This window comes from Lytechinus pictus, chromosome 15 (assembly GCF_037042905.1).
Source record: "Lytechinus pictus isolate F3 Inbred chromosome 15, Lp3.0, whole genome shotgun sequence".
NCBI lineage: Eukaryota > Metazoa > Echinodermata > Echinoidea > Temnopleuroida > Toxopneustidae > Lytechinus > Lytechinus pictus.
In genome coordinates this window covers 21,059,093-21,076,390 of record NC_087259.1, presented here as the reverse complement: position 1 = coordinate 21,076,390, position 17,298 = coordinate 21,059,093, and the positions used below count along the sequence as shown (strand labels likewise).

The window sequence follows — 17,298 nt, the reverse complement described above, 5'->3', positions numbered from 1 at the left end:
GGGAATGTATATTCCCGACGGGTTTGACTTTACAATAAACGACGAACTAACCATTATATCAAATACTATAGAAACTATCTTTGTCGAATTACACTCTCCTCATAAAAAGAATATAATCATAGGTGAAATCTATAGACCCCCAAATACAAATCCTAAAGATTTTATTGAAACATTACAGTCATTATTATCAGCACAAATACTGAATAATAAAACATGCATTATTATGGGAGACTTTAACTTTGACTTACTCCGATGTGACCAAAACACTGATAGTCATGACTTTCTTAACTTAATGCTATCTAAACATTTCTTTCCAGCGATTACCAAATCAACCAGGATAACCGATACATCAACTACATTGATTGACAATATTTTTGTTGGAGGAACTTCAATTTTCAAGTCAGGAATTATAGTTAGTGATATCTCAGACCACTTCCCCATCTTTACATTGATACCTAATACTATTCTTAATCCAAAGCCTAAAACAAAAAACAATATAGGATCACGTGATCTGTCACTATACAACATCAACCGCTTAAAAAATGAACTCGATACAGTTGATTGGACTGCAATCTATCACTACACTGATACTAACATTGCATTCGAACAATTCATAGAAATAATTATGCATCACTTTAACTCTTGTATCCCAATTCGAAAAAAACATTCAAATTATAAAAAACGCCCAAGGCGTCCATGGATATCCAAGGCTTTATTAAAGTGCATCAATACAAAAAACAATCTATTTTATAAATATAAAAACAACCCTACTTCTTTGAATAAATCCAAGTATTCTTCTTACCGTAATATATTAACATCTTCGTTAAGGCTTGCTAAGAAGAACTTTTATTCGAAAGAATTCATTAAACACAAGGTCGACATTAAAAGTACCTGGAATACAATAAACGATATTCTGAAAAGGAAAAAGATATCCAACCAAATACCAAAAATCTGCATAAATGACAATGACATTCTAAATCCCCTCGAAATTGTTGAGGAATTTAATAACTATTTCGTTAACATTGGCCCTAATCTTGCCCATAACATTCTCTCAACTGACATAGACTTTAAATACTTTTTAAAATCCCCGAATCCAAATTCTTTATTCTTTACCCCAATCTTAGAACATGAAGTTATCGACATTGTTAATAATCTAAAACAAAATAAAAGCCCAGGATATGATGGTATAACAAATCGTGTATTAAAAGAGATCATACCATACATTATTGCACCCCTGACACATATCTTGAATCTATCCATTACAAATGGTATCGTTCCACAGAAAATGAAAATCGCCAAAGTCATACCAATACTAAAGAAAGGTGCCTCTGATCATCATGGTAATTATCGCCCTATTTCTCTTTTGACTTCCCTCTCTAAAATTCTCGAAAAACTAGTATATTCACGTACAATGAAATTTTTAATATATCATAATATCTTATCTAATAATCAATTTGGCTTCAGACAGAAACACTCCACAACTCATGCATTACTTGTTTTCTTAGATAAGATAGCCCATGCCATAGATAACATGTCTCACACTGTTGGAATTTTCCTTGACTTCTCCAAGGCCTTTGATACTATCAATCATAATATTTTACTGCATAAATTATCCCATTATGGGATTCGAGGAAAGGCCTTGGAGTGGTTTGGAAATTATCTTTCCGACAGAAAACAATTCGTTAGTATTAATGGACAGGACTCTTACCCGAGATTAGTATCATGTGGTGTTCCACAAGGTTCCTTATTAGGCCCCCTATTGTTTATTTTGTATATTAATGATTTTCAACATTCATCTGATAATTTGTCGTTTATTCTTTTTGCAGACGATTCTAATATTTTTTTCTCCCACCGTAACCCCACCAGCCTCCTTGAAATCCTGAACGAGGAATTGAAAATGGTCCAAGCCTGGATTACTGCAAATAAGCTATCTTTAAATGTTAACAAAACTCATTATATGTTGTTCAGTAATACTATCAAATCTTTACCCGGTGATATATTGATTGCTAACACAAATTTAACTAAAGTCGATTCCACAAAATTTCTTGGAATTTATATCGATAGCAAACTATCATGGGAATCACATATTTAATATCTTTGTACATTAACGGCTAGAAACACAGGCATTTTAAACAAACTTAAACATGATCTTCCCCAAAAAATTTTATTATCTCTTTACAATACTTTGATTTTGCCCTATCTCAATTACGGTATTCTTGCTTGGGGTAATAGCAATAAAACTCAACTACATAGGTTGTTTGTCATTCAAAAACGTGCGGTTAGAAACATAAACAATGCTGGTTTTCTTTCCCATACAAGTCGTTACTTTCATGGAAATCAACTTCTCAAAATCTCAGACTTATATAGATATAATTTAGGAATTTTTATGTTCCAGCTATCCACAAATGAATTACCAGCCATTGTCACCTTATTATTTGTTAAACGAAATGTAATTCATTCATACGCAACTCGACAAAGTACATTTTATCATTTACCACTGACTCGAACAACCTTTGCTCAGAAAACAATTACTTTCTCAGGACCGAAGTACTGGAACGGACTATCCAAAGACATTTCAGACTCCAATTCATTGTTTATATTCAAACGTAAACTTAAACATACTTTTTTGAATGATTATGCAGTTCAGGCAGCAGTAGATATCTAAACCTTTCAGCAGCTCCATTTTACCTTCATACCTCCCTTTAAAACATTACTTTCCTTCCAGGGCGTGCCACAGATGTGATTAAACCAATTGGTTCATAAACTTTTGCTTTTCTTTTACCTTGTTATTTTTAATAGCTATATAGCCTTATATCTTATCACCTCCTTCCATTGGGGCCTATAACTCACAAGCTATGCTTTCAACTTAGGCCCCTCCATTTTTCACTGATTTAAATTCTTATTGCGTATAATTTCTGTCTCAATAACGATTTATTTCAACTCAAGATAATTATGTTATACTCATGTCAAGCATGTAAATGTCTGTATATGAATAATGGAAATAAACTAAACTGAACTGAACTGAACAAGTAAACATACAAAGATGAATAATACAAATGATTACAATGTATAATGTTGTGTGGTCCTGTGGGTCGTGTGGTCCAGTGGTTAGAGCATTGGACTCATAATTGCAAGGTTGTGAGTTCGAATCCCCACTCTGCCATTGTCTCCACTTTAATGAAAAGGCCCAAGAGTAATATCTGTCGTCTATAACGTCAGCCACTATGACTGATTAACCAAGACCAGTCCTTCACGTTTATAATTTCGTGGAGTTCAATAAATCGCTCTCCTTATTTTTTTGAGGAGCTCAATTGAGCTCCTCAGAATCGCTCTCCTTGAGGAGCTCAAATCAATTCAATACAATACATGTATGATAAATTGTAGATTTTTCTTAACATCGTATATGCAATAGCTGTGTAGCTATTAATTAATGTGGTGAAACTAGGCCTGGGTCAATACGTTTACAAAATATTGCGCTCCTGCTCAAAAAAAAAAAAAAAAGCTAAAATTTCATATTTTACATCTTTAAATCCATGAAATGGCCATCTATTTTCCATAATTCCTTGAAATTATTTTGATTTAGTTGAAAAATATCAGAAAAATGAAGAATATTCACCTCTTTCCCGACTCTGATTTGAACTTACACTCGGTAAATATTGTAGTCCCACATGTAGACTTCCATGGTGTTGCCATGAAAATCTACATATTACTGAAGGGGTGTTGAACTTTGAATAAAAATCAAAGAGGTGGCTACTTACCTTTAGCAGATGGGAGTGCAGCAGCTGAAGATGTGATGGGTTTAGAACCAAAGGTGTAAGCACTTGAAAGACCCGAAGCAGAGGGAGCAGCCACAGGTTTATCACCGAAGGTAAATCCTTTGGATGCCACACCAGATGCAGTGGAAGATGGCAGTTTAGCCGTTAAAGAGAATGCGGATGGATTGTCCTTGAAAGGTGACAGATATCAGAAGAATGGAAAAACAAACCTATGATGAAATCTACAAGCAGAAGACCCATTTCATTACGCTTATTTTCAAGTCTCATCTTTTGAGACATTTTGGGGCTTTGAAAATATGACATTAATACTCATAATACATTCTCTTTGCAATTGAATTATTCAGCCACGTTTATAATAAATGAATAAGAACTTTAACATAATTTTCAACTTACTACTTATGCTGCCGACTTATTTCCATCAGAGGCTGCCGAAGCATCTCTGCAATAAAACTAAATTTTGACTTCAGAACTTAACTTGATCTTCAACTTACTACTTTTGTTGCTGCCTGATTTTTACCACCAAAGGCTGCTGTGCCCTCTTTGAATAAATTAAATTCAGACATGATTACTTAGCTTCACCTTCAACTTACTGCTTTTGCTCCTGCTGGCTTGCTCCCACCAGAGGCTGCGGTAGCGCCAGCTGCAGGCTGAGAAGTAGGCAATAAGATCGGGATGGACAAGGACACGGAGGGTGCTGCATTGGTGCTTAACACCGGCTTGGAAGAAAGGGATACAGTTGTCATGGCGATGGCCGATGATGTGGCTTGGGTGGTGATAGGGGTGGTTGGTTTCCTCCCTGTGGGGGATTGTGGTAGGGAATGACCGGAGGCCTGTTGCAGTCAAGGGGGTGGAGTTTGGGATACAATGAAGAAAGAAAATGACAGTGATTGTATCTTTAATGTCAGATGGTAGAACACTCATTCCAATTCAATATAATCTAATTCATTTAATTTATTTCCACTTCAAGATAAAAACATTTCATACATACATGTTAAAAAAAAAAAACACACTCTTAAATGGCTTGTTGGAATTGATCCTCACATACATAGAACATCAACTGGATTATACTTCATACTCTTTCAATCAAATCTTTATATCAAGCCACAAAATATATGAGAATATAATAGTGACAGTATTGGCATTTGCATAAAAGCTAAATCCTACAACTATACCTGACAAAGCTGGCATTGGTTTATTAAATCACAACCAGTTCAATATATGACAAAATATCTCACAACTTTAAAACATTAAAACAACAAAGTATTTGGTACATTGTGCATAAACATGCATATGCAAAAAAAAATCATATCACAATTCATGCATTTTTCATTTTTTGGGGGGGGCTAATTTCCACAACTAATTGCTGAAATCTGAAGCATTCAATAGACTTTAACATTGCAGTGAATGGAAAATTTAGGGGACTCTTTTGAGTATATCTGGGGCAATCTTCTGGGACAAATCATCCCCAGCCCCTCATGTAATTTGTCCGTCAGTTACAGAACAGCTTTATCATATCAATGCTGTTACCATAGTATTATAAGTTTTACAGCATAACTCACACTAGCAACTGTTCCTGGTTGTGGGAGCTTCACACCGCTAGCCATGGCCATCTCAGCTATAACTTGGGTTACTACCTTAGCTGTCCCGGCATCAACAGTACTGGAACAAAAATATATACAGAATCTATGTTATTTCTTCTCATTAATACATTGCGGCATGTTACACAAAACGTTTTTAACTTTAAGAAAAATGCAAATTGTGGTAACAATTTCAAAATGAGTTTGTACAGAATCCAAACAAATGACCACTCAGGGTAGCGTTTCATGAAAATACTTGTCAGAAGTTTTATCCGACAGTTACCATAGTAATAGTGCCTCTCAGCCAATCAGAATCAAGGAAAGTTGTCAGATCTGACAACTTGTCGGACAAAAATGTTGATGGAAACAACTCCAGGTGTCTTTATATATGAATAAAAAAAATGTGTGCCAAAGGATTCTGGAAGAAATTGTGTAATTGCTGAGAAATAAGAAAAACAAGTAGTGCCTAAAAACAAGCACGGAAATCGAGCAGGATGTTGGGTTTATTTTCCAAACAATAATACACTGTCCCAGGCATGTTTATCTGTGTTGGCAATCTTCAGTGTGATTGTGTTTTCAGCTCAGATTTCATGATTTCACAAATTTAGTAAATGTAACTGTACCTGGGTCCCGTTTCATAAAGATTTGTTATAATAACAAATGCACAATTTCTATAAGACGTTTACTACAGCCAATTGTATCGAAGGATATCAGTAGCTTTTAACTGTTATTGCAATTTGTTATTATAGCAAGTTTTATGAAACGGGGCCCCACATCTCAATTTACAAAGATATAGAGGTAATTCCCTTAGTGTTACAGACTTTCTCATAAATTCCGTAATTACAGCAACCACTTTCATTTGTCTTTAAACAACTCTGGAAAAATGGCAAAAATTGGGATAGCATGATTCTGCCATTGCCTTAAAAAGTAAAGGCTTGATTCAATTAAACTAGAATTTCTATTACCTGGCAACAGGTGCGAAGGTGACTGGTGGAGGCATGGTCCCCTTCATGGTATCAAGATTCTTGATGTTCACCACAGGAGGGTTGGGTTTCTCTACCGGGGTGTTACCAGCTTTGATGGACTGGGCGCGGCTTATTGCTGCCACGCCAGCTTGTTGTCCTGGTGATGTCGCCTGGTGGGTAAGAACATAAGAGAGTGATTCTCTGAAGGGTAAATAAACCTTTTACCTTTAACTATCAATGTAATCAGGCAATAATATGAAGAAATTCTATACATTCCAGACCAATTTATTGCATTTTTACAACAAAATATATGGATTTAGAATGTCCATGGGTCCTAGGTGGTTAGAATAACCAGCGTCAAGCCCTGAGAAGTTCTTCGCTTCATTCCAAACTTCACTGCTTTTATTAAAAGTTTGAGACTTGTTGCAACTTCGTTCATACCTTTGCTGTTGCACCTGTCAGGCCCCAGGAGACCGTCCCAGACCCTGTGTGTGAGAAGCTGGATGTCGCCGGTGTTGGAGCCTGCCCCTTGGGTGTGGTCAGGCTGCTCCCCTGCGCACCCTGAGGGAGGGGCGTTGATGTGACCATCCCAGCTCCGGGCTGGATGGGGCTGACAGGTACGTTGAGCGTTGATAGCGGTGGCGCCACCGTTCGCTGGGGTTGGGCGGGTGGTTGCGTGCTGCGTGTCATGGGTTGTTGAGGGGAAGGGGTTGACAGGGTAGTGGCAGGGCGGGGTGCTGTTTGGGTGGTCAAAGGTTGAGAAGGGGCAGTTTGTGGTGCTGTAGCAGAAATGAAATACAAATTATTTCCATTATAGATGTTACAAAAGTGTTCCATAAGTGTTTGTTCAATTTATAATGTAATCTACCCATAAAGCAGAATGACTGAAAATATCATATTAAACTTATTTGGGGTTGAATTCCTTCCACAAATTTTAATAAATCTACAATCATTAATCTTACAAGGAGAGCAATATATAAATCACAATTATGACCTCATTTGCTCTCACATCAGCATTGTTGCTGGTAGTATTAAGTACATTAACCTTATCAAGACTATTTACAGCAATATTATTATTATGGGCATGATCATTATTCAGAATGTTATGAAAATTATTTGGAGTTCCATGACCATGACTAACATCTTTAATATTATCATTATTATAATCAATCATTCGCTTTCTTTCTCCTTCCTCTTCATTATCTCAACCACCAGATAATTGTCTAGATCATCATCATCATCATCAACAGTAGCAGCAGCATCATTATCATCATGATGCACATAATCAGCCCAATAATCATCACACTCAACCCATCATCCTCATCATCGATAGCAGAAGCACCATCACCATTCATCAAAACCATTATCAAATCAAAGAACACATCCTCACTGTCCATTACCTGTAGCCGAGGTGGTAACACCTACACCTCTCAGATCTGTTCTGCCAGCATGGTGGGCAGGGCGACGCCCATCCCCCTGGCTACCACCATAAGGTGGGGATTCGCCGGATGGGAACCGGAGACGTCGCTCTGGAGGGAGAGGGAAATCATCCATTTCTGATGGGGAACCCCCTCTTGAAGAAGTTACAAGAGCAGCTGAAAAACGACAAAATGCATCTTCTTAATTACTCTTTATATCTTGATGATATGATAAATGAAGCTGTTCATTTTTTGTTCTGCAAGGGCCATCGAGAATACAAATAAACTATTCTGCAAACCTTACTTAAAATTCTTTGCTTAGTCCACCCAAAGGGAGGTCATGAATACCAATGCTCCACAAATGTAATTCAACTACTCAATCATCGTCAAAACAACTCATATCAATTTCTATGCCGAGTACTGCAACACTGAAAAATATAATTGATGTCGAGGTACCCCAAGGATGTGTTCTGTCCCCATCTTTGTTTTCAATATACACAAGCAATTGTGTTAGCGCAAATAACAAATGTTTGATTATCACGTACGCTGATGATACTGTAATATCTGGGTTTCTTTCAGAGGACGCAAACCATACCTGCCAACCTTTGATAATAAAAAATCAGTATCAAAGTTACGAGGGCGCCGAGCGGGTGTCCGGTCCGCTCCAACGGTATAGGGACTCTTTGCATTTTCAGCATGTAAAAGTAGCATTTCCCTACACTTTTTAAAGCAAATTTACTCTCATTACCACACCAGAGGATGACCTACATGTAGAGTCTACCTTTATTTATCAATTAGAAATTAAAAAAAGGTCTTTAAAATATCACTTTTGTGACATAAACCACCCAGTTTCATTCAGGTGTGATATATCTATATAGACTTAGGGATAATTTTTCTTGTTCATCAGAGCTCTCTAAAACTTTGATTTTGAGCATATTTTTGTGAGGCCCTCTATTGGTGGAAAGTGAGATTGATGCAGATCTTCATCTCCACACATTCTATTTTCAATTAGGCAAAAAATAATTTCAAGATTTTATGATGAATTTAGATTTAAGTTATCCCTACTCACTGTATTAAAAACTGACAAGCCAAAAAATCAAACATATATTATCCAGCCTATCAATCATGCATCAAGAGAAAATAAGCCAAACATTGACATTGTCTTATTCATGTTATTTCACCACACAGGGGTTACTGACTGAGGACAAGGTTATATCATAACCTACATTTGATAAGTGCTTGTTGGTAGAAGAAAGCAGATTTTCAACCATGACAAAAACGGAGCCGAAACTAACGGCTGCATGCGCCTGACCCGCACCCACCACTGCACTTGCGGTGCGCCGGTATAAGACGGGGAGGCTGAGGCGCAGCCACTGGGCGGGCGCCGGGAGTTCAGGCATGGTTTAGGCAAGCGAAGCAAGTAAAGTAGATTTGGCGTTCGGCTCCGAAGGCTCAACCCGAGATCGAAAGTTGATCATCTTTCTTCCTAAAAAAATTGACAATTATTCGAAAAATAAAGTACAGATCAATGTTAAAATTGCGTAGGGATAGATCTAACTTAATTGCGTCGGTACGCGGCCGGGCGGGGGCCGGTGTTCAACGACCTGCCGTTCATATCATCAGCAGACTCAGCGATATACCACTGTAATCACCAACACACTCTAGATATGTACGATACATCACTAACTCACTCCCACACTACAAAATCATCCAGCGACATGGGCAAAAACCTCAAATAAAAAGTGAAATTTTCTTACCTAAATCACCTTGTTTCGCGTCAAAAATATCACCATCGGGGATTCTTAACATCGTAGTTAGGAAACAAGGGGTCTAAAAAGGTTACTCTTTCACGGTTTTTCCGATGTACATGGATTATGAAAACATGTCCTCACTAAAAACTGGCTCTTTCGCTAGCCAATGTCAGCCGCCACTTTTTTCCAACACCTCAAAATGTAGCGCCCGGCCCTAAGTGCTGCCGTTGCGTGTATGCTCGTTAATTTTCACATGTATTTGCAATGGAACTGCGCACTTAGCAGTGTTCGCGCGCCTTTTAAAGTCACTCTGTGTATATCGTGTAGCTAGCGCATTTGCGTAGCCGTGCGCTCCAGTCCTTTATGCGTTAGTCGCATCTTACAGCCGTGCATGCGTTAGTCGCATTATACAGCCGTTTCAATAATTTCAACACTATATTGATTAACCCAAAAATCGGAATTTTGGTTTTAAAATTCGGAATTCGGAATGGAGGTCGAAAAATCGGTATAATTCCGCCAAAATCGGAATGGTTGGCAGGTATGGCAAACTGCTACTTCTCAGAAGTTTCAGATTTCGTTACATGGTGTCACTCACATCATTTGATTTTAAATGTTGGAAAAACAAAAGAAATGATTACTGACTTCAGAAGAAATGTTATCGTTGAACACATGCCACTCGAAATACATGGAAAGCCCATTGACCAGGTCAAAGAATACATATACTTTGGTACCACAATCACGAACACTCTTGACTGGACTGTAAACACAATCTTGATTCAAAAGAAGGCAAATCAAAGACTCTTTTTCATTTGCCAACTAAAAAAACTCTGTTTGGATAGGTCAATTCTGTCCGTTTTACAAGTCTATTATCAAGTCAGTTGTAATGTTCAATGTAATATGCTTTTATACCAACCTTACAAAATCCTACAAAGAGAAGCTTGAACATCCACAGAAAATTGCCCAGAAAATAATCGGTCATGAATTACCCTCTATTGAAGCTCTGTAAAATGACAGATTACTGGCTAAAGTCCAGGCTATCTTAAAAGATCCATCTCACCCTCTGCACTGCTATTGTAACATCGATAGGTCTGGTGTCCGCCTCTGTGTCTCACGTACTAACAGAGCACATTTAGGCAATCATTCGTCCCTTAATTCTCAACATGTGTTTAATGGGTACAGATATCAGAAAGGTGTGGGAAGGGGAAGGGCAATGTTTCTTACAATGAAACAATATTAAACCTCCCCTTTTCTAATACTTCTTCACCCTTACTTCACTTTCCTTGCTATACCAGATCCACCTGTGCCGTAGTATTCGGGCTGGAGATGGAATCACAAACCAATTAATATAATTAATAAATTCCTACATTATTTGTAATTGTACTTATTCAGTATGATAAAACCAGGGAACCAAGTACAGGGGTAAGAAGGGTTGGGGCATATTCTCATCTCTTGGTGTTGATATTAGGGGTGTAGTATAAGCTTACAATACCTTGGAACCAAAGAGAGGGGTTGGTGAGGGAGAAATATTCTCACATATTGGTGTTGATCTGACTGGTGTGGTCAGACCTGATAATAGCTTGGAACCAAGAAAAGGGGTTGGTGAGGGGGTATATTTTCACCTATTGGTGTTGATATGATTGGTGTGGTCTGACCTGATAATAGCTTGGAACCAAGGAGAGAGGTTGGTGAGCGGGGCATATTCTTATATATTGGTGCCAATATGAAGGGTGTGTTCTGACCTGACAATACCAAGGTACCAGGGAACCAAAGAGAAGGGTTTGTGAGACGGGAATATTCTCACCTATTTGTCTCAATACGATGGGTGTGGTCTGCCTTAATAATACCTTGGAAATAAAGAGTGGGGTTGGTGAGGAGGGCAGATTCTCACCTATCCGCACCAATCAATAATCTCACCTATTGGTGTTGATCTGACTGGTATGGTCACACCTGAGAATACCTTAGAACTAAAGAGAGCGTAAGGGACAGGGGTATATTCTCAACTCTTTGTGGCAATGTTGATTGGTGGGGTCTGACCTGATAATAGCTTGGAAACGAAAAGAGCGGTTGGTGTGCGGGCATATTCTCACCTATTCGCACCAATCTGATGGGTTTGGTCTGTCTTAATAATATCTTGGAAACAAAGAGAGGGGTTGGTGAGGGGCGTATTGTCACCTATTGGTGTGAATCTGATGGGTGTGCTCTGGCATGATAATTCCATGGAATTAAAGAGGGATTGATGAGGGGACATATTTTCACCTGCTAGTGTTGATCTGATGGGTGTGTTCTGACCTGATAATACCCAGGTACCAGGGAACCAAAGAGAAGAGTTTGTGAGACGGGAATATTCTCACCTATTTGAGGCAATACGATGGGTGTGGTCTGCCTTGATAATACCTTGGAAATAAAGAGTGGGGTTGGTGAGGAGGGCAGATTCTCACCTATCCGCACCAATCAATAATTTCACCTATTGGTGTTGATCTGACTGGTATGGTCACACCTGAGAATACCTTAGAACTAAAGAGAGCGTAAGGGACAGGGGTATATTCTCAACTCTTTGTGCCAATGTTGATTGGTGGGGTCTGACCTGATAATAGCTTGGAAACGAAAAGAGCGGTTGGTGTGCGGGCATATTCTCACCTATTCGCACCAATCTGATGGGTTTGGTCTGACTTAATAATATCTTAGAAACAAAGAGAGGGGTTGATGAGGGGACATATTTTCACCTGCTAGTGTTGATCTGATGGGTGTGGTCTGACCTGATTAGAATTCAGAACTAAAGAAAGATAGAGGACAGGGGCATATTCTCAACTCTTTGTGGCAATCTGATGGGTGTGGTCAGACCTGAGAATACCTTAGAACTAAAGAGAGCGTGAGGGGCAGGGGTATATTCTCAACTCTTTGTGCCAATCTGATTGGAGGGGTCTGACCTGATAATAGCTTGGAAACGAAAAGAGCGGTTGGTGTGCGGGCATATTCTCACCTATCCGCACCAATCAATAATCTCACCTATTGATGTTGATCTGACTGGTATGGTCACACCTGAGAATACCTTAGAACTAAAGAGAGCGTAAGGGACAGGGGTATATTCTCAACTCTTTGTGCCAATGTTGATTGGTGGGGTCTGACCTGATAATAGCTTGGAAACGAAAAGAGCGGTTGGTGTGCGGGCATATTCTCACCTATCCGCACCAATCAATAATCTCACCTATTGGTGTTGATCTGACTGGTATGGTCACACCTGAGAATACCTTAGAACTAAAGAGAGCGTAAGGGACAGGGGTATATTCTCAACTCTTTGTGCCAATGTTGATTGGTGGGGTCTGACCTGATAATAGCTTGGAAACGAAAAGAGCGGTTGGTGTGCGGGCATATTCTCACCTATTCGCACCAATCTGATGGGTTTGGTCTGACTTAATAATATCTTAGAAACAAAGAGAGGGGTTGATGAGGGGACATATTTTCACCTGCTAGTGTTGATCTGATGGGTGTGGTCTGACCTGATTAGAATTCAGAACTAAAGAAAGATAGAGGACAGGGGCATATTCTCAACTCTTTGTGGCAATCTGATGGGTGTGGTCAGACCTGAGAATACCTTAGAACTAAAGAGAGCGTGAGGGGCAGGGGTATATTCTCAACTCTTTGTGCCAATCTGATTGGAGGGGTCTGACCTGATAATAGCTTGGAAACGAAAAGAGCGGTTGGTGTGCGGGCATATTCTCACCTATCCGCACCAATCAATAATCTCACCTATTGATGTTGATCTGACTGGTATGGTCACACCTGAGAATACCTTAGAACTAAAGAGAGCGTAAGGGACAGGGGTATATTCTCAACTCTTTGTGCCAATGTTGATTGGTGGGGTCTGACCTGATAATAGCTTGGAAACAAAAAGAGCGGTTGGTGTGCGGGCATATTCTCACCTATCCGCACCAATCAATAATCTCACCTATTGGTGTTGATCTGACTGGTATGGTCACACCTGAGAATACCTTAGAACTAAAGAGAGCGTAAGGGACGCGAAATTATTTTTCCCACCGAGTTCTGGACCGACATATGAATATTCATGACTTGCGTCTTCGGATTGAGAGTACGCATGCGCGTGGACTTGGTCTCGACCAGTGCCGATCGTAAGCATTCACGTTGCTCAGAATGAATTAGCATCGTCAAATTACCGGTACCCTTACATAGTTACATAGGCCTTATAGGCTTAGATCTATATATATATATATATACATCCAATTCTTAAACACTTATCAAACTAGCTGCCATTAATGGCAAGACATGTGCTAGGGTAGGGCTAGCTTAGGCTAGCACATTAACTTTACCTCAAATCTGGACCTGTCTAATGCCTAATACTATTAGGAATAGCCGACTAATGCCATGGTTAACTTCGAACTTGTTAATTCCGAACTTTACGTTTGATTAGGTTTGGACCAATATTAGCTTATTTACCATGGTTTAATATGTCTAGTCCGTATACAGAACCAGTCCTAGATCTAAAATAAATATCTTAGTTCTAGTCTAGTCTCTAGATCTAGACTCTGATCTACGCGCTATCAGCATGGAACCACTAGTGTACCAAAGGGGGGGGGGCAGACTGCCCCCCTGACGAGTCACAACTGATCCAGGGGACGTGCCCCCCCTTGAGAAGCCAAATTAATAATTTGTAATGTCAAAATGCAACGAAAAAAGACGTATGTCCCCTCTTTTGAACGTGAAGATCTTTTTTTTTTCTTGTCAAATTTTTTTCAGCTACGAAATCCTTAATTTTGGGTGAAGACGGGGATCAAGATCACTGACGTTAATTTGTGCCTGACGTTAGAATACGTTCCATGCACGCACTGGTGTACCTAGGATTTTCCAAAAGGGGGGCAAATTTTTTGGAGGATATTTCGTCCGCGAAAAAATGTGGCAAGCCCCTCCCCCCCCAAAAAAAAAAGGGTCTTCACCCCAAATTATGGATTTCTTAGCTGAAAAAAAAATTGACAAGCAAAAAAAAAAGAAAAAAAGATCTTCACGTTCAAAAAAGGGGACATACGTCTATTTCATTGCATTTTTACATTACAAATTATTAATTTGGCTTCTCAAAGGGGGCACGTCCCCTGAATCAGTTGTGACTCGTCAGAGGGACAGTCCCCCCCCCCCCACCCCCTTGGTACACTAGTGGTTCCATGCTGATACAGCGTAGATCAAAGTCTAGATATAGAGACTAGACTAGAACTAAGATAAAAAAATTTTAGATCTAGGACTGGTTTTGTATACGGACTAGACATATTAAACCATGGCAAATAAGCGAATATTTGTCTAAACCTAATTAAACGTGAAGTTCGGAATTAACCAGTTCGAAGTTAACCATGGCATTAGTCGGCTATTCAGTGTTGTAGTCAAGGCTCAAACCTCCAAGGCCAAGGCTTTAATACCCAAGGCCAAGGCTTCAATACCAAAGGCCAAGGCCAAGGCATGGAAACCCAAGGCCAAGGCCTGAAAACCTCAAGGCCAAGGCATTTCAAACTTACGATATACAGAACAATGAACTAACAATACTTAGGCGGCAGACATCACACATGGTAAAATGTATGTGAGCGAGGGGACGGAGCGAGAAAAAAATTAACCTTTGTACATTTAAAACAAAAATAATTTCATGATAGAGACATATTAAAATAATGATATAGTTACCTGTGTACACATAATCCATAATTTTTCTATAAGCGATTTACATTGCAATAATTATTATTACCACGGTCATCTGATCCTGGCATTCTCAACGTATGTTTTTCTCCACTCCCTGGGACAGGGGCAGCAGAAAATTATTATGGGGGGGGGGGGGTCAACGCCAAAAAGGCACCCATTTATCAAAATGAGTTTTTTTGTGCAAACAGATACATGTATTTTCAAAATGAGATTATGAATATTAATACACATGATTATTAATACTTATTGATAATATTAATAATTATTGATTATTAAATTATTTTTTGTTAATTATTGTTTCTTGAAACCATATTGACACAAAAACAAATACGTTGTTTATTTCCTTGAAACTGTATAGAGAAATGAAATTCAATGTTGAACGATATATGATTAAAAAGAAGTAAACATTTTTTCCCCTTTGTTTTGTCAATCTGACCCAAAACAAATATAAAATTTAGAAGAGAGATAGAGAGAAGAAGAAGTCCCACCACCAAGAATAAACTTAGACAAGGGGGGAAAGGAAAAGGAAAAGATGGAGTAAATGTGATATTATTTTTTAAACAATCTATTGCAAAATTAGCTTTTCTTATAGAAAGAGGGGGACAAATTTTGTTCACTCGCTCGCTTCAATCGCTTTCTTCTTTTTTTTGACAGAAATTTTGCTCTATATATGCCATGCTTGGCCCCTCAAAGTTTCTGGCTCATCATGCCATTGACATAACCCATTTGGATATGACAAAATTGGAGACTGTGTTCAAGTTTACCAAATCTTTTCAGAATATCATTAAGACTTAAAACATTCTTGTTGGCCAAAGAAAATAATACAAGGAAAATCCTAATGGAATAGAAATCAACCTTGTAATCGTTCTTTAGAGTTAGCTATGTTTAAAGTATGAAAATTGTTGTCAAAATTGCAGTCAGATGTAAACATTATTCTTGTCATCAAAGCACTATTATCTTGATCATGACCATTATTATTTACTGTCATTATCATCTTATGATTACAACACATTACCAATACATAATGCTATTTTTCACAACTGATGTATTCTTTGTTTGAATTTCATGATAATGGTGACAATTACAATTGATGACACTGCTAGTACACTTACTACTGCTGCTGCTACTGTTACTGGTGATTGGTAGTATTGACCATTAGTGTTATTAAATATATATTTAAAAAAAAAAAAAAACAATTGAAACATAATTACTTATTTAAAACAAATGAAAGTACAAAATACAAAATGCCTTGAAAAAGCCTTGAAAATGCCTTAAAATTTCAAGGCTCAAAATCCTCAAGGCCAAGGCCCTCTCAAGGCCAAGGCTTTGAAAAAGTAGCTAGGCATTAAGGCACCTTAAGGCCAAGGCCGAGCATCAAGGCACTACAACACTGATTAGTACTAGGCATTAATTAGACAGGTCCAGATTTGAGGTAAAGTTAATGCGCTAGCCTATAAAGCTAGCCCTACCCTAGCACATGTCTTGCCATTAATGGCAGCTAGTTTATTAAGTGTTTAAGAATTGGATATATATATATATAGATCTAAGCCTATAAGACCTATGTAACTATGTAAGGGTACCGGTAATTTGACGATGCTAATTCATTCTGAGCAACGTGAATGCTTACGATCGGCACTGGTCGAGGCCAAGTCCACGCGCATGCGTACTCTCAATCCGAAGACGCAAGTCATGAATATTCATATGTTGGTCCAGAACTCGGTGGGAAAAATAATTTCGCGTAAGGGACAGGGGTATATTCTCAACTCTTTGTGCCAATGTTGATTGGTGGGGTCTGACCTGATAATAGCTTGGAAACGAAAAGAGCGGTTGGTGTGCGGGCATATTCTCACCTATTCGCACCAATCTGATGGGTTTGGTCTGACTTAATAATATCTTAGAAACAAAGAGAGGGGTTGGTGAGGGGCATATTGTCACCTATTGGTGTGAATCTGATGGGTGTGGTCTGGCATGATAATTCCATGGAATTAAAGAGGGGTTGATGAGGGGACATATTTTCACCTGCTAGTGTTGATCTGATGGGTGTGGTCTGACCTGATTAGAATTCAGAACTAAAGAAAGATAGAGGACAGGGGCATATTCTCAACTCTTTGTGGCAATCT

General features: G+C 38.6%; 1 protein-coding gene across 1 annotated transcript in view; it reads right to left on the bottom strand.

Moving 5' to 3' along the window:
- The window catches only part of LOC129277887 (nuclear pore complex protein Nup214-like), an 86,497-nt gene that overhangs the window by 12,514 nt on the left and 56,685 nt on the right, over positions 1–17,298 (bottom strand). Inside the window, exons 19-24 of the mRNA XM_064110257.1 lie at positions 7,719–7,913; positions 6,760–7,097; positions 6,319–6,488; positions 5,336–5,435; positions 4,367–4,606; positions 3,759–3,945 (exon numbers count right to left, since the gene is read on the bottom strand). Of these exons, the coding sequence (XP_063966327.1) occupies positions 3,759–3,945; positions 4,367–4,606; positions 5,336–5,435; positions 6,319–6,488; positions 6,760–7,097; positions 7,719–7,913 (1,230 nt within the window). The remainder of the gene's footprint in view (positions 1–3,758; positions 3,946–4,366; positions 4,607–5,335; positions 5,436–6,318; positions 6,489–6,759; positions 7,098–7,718; positions 7,914–17,298) is intronic.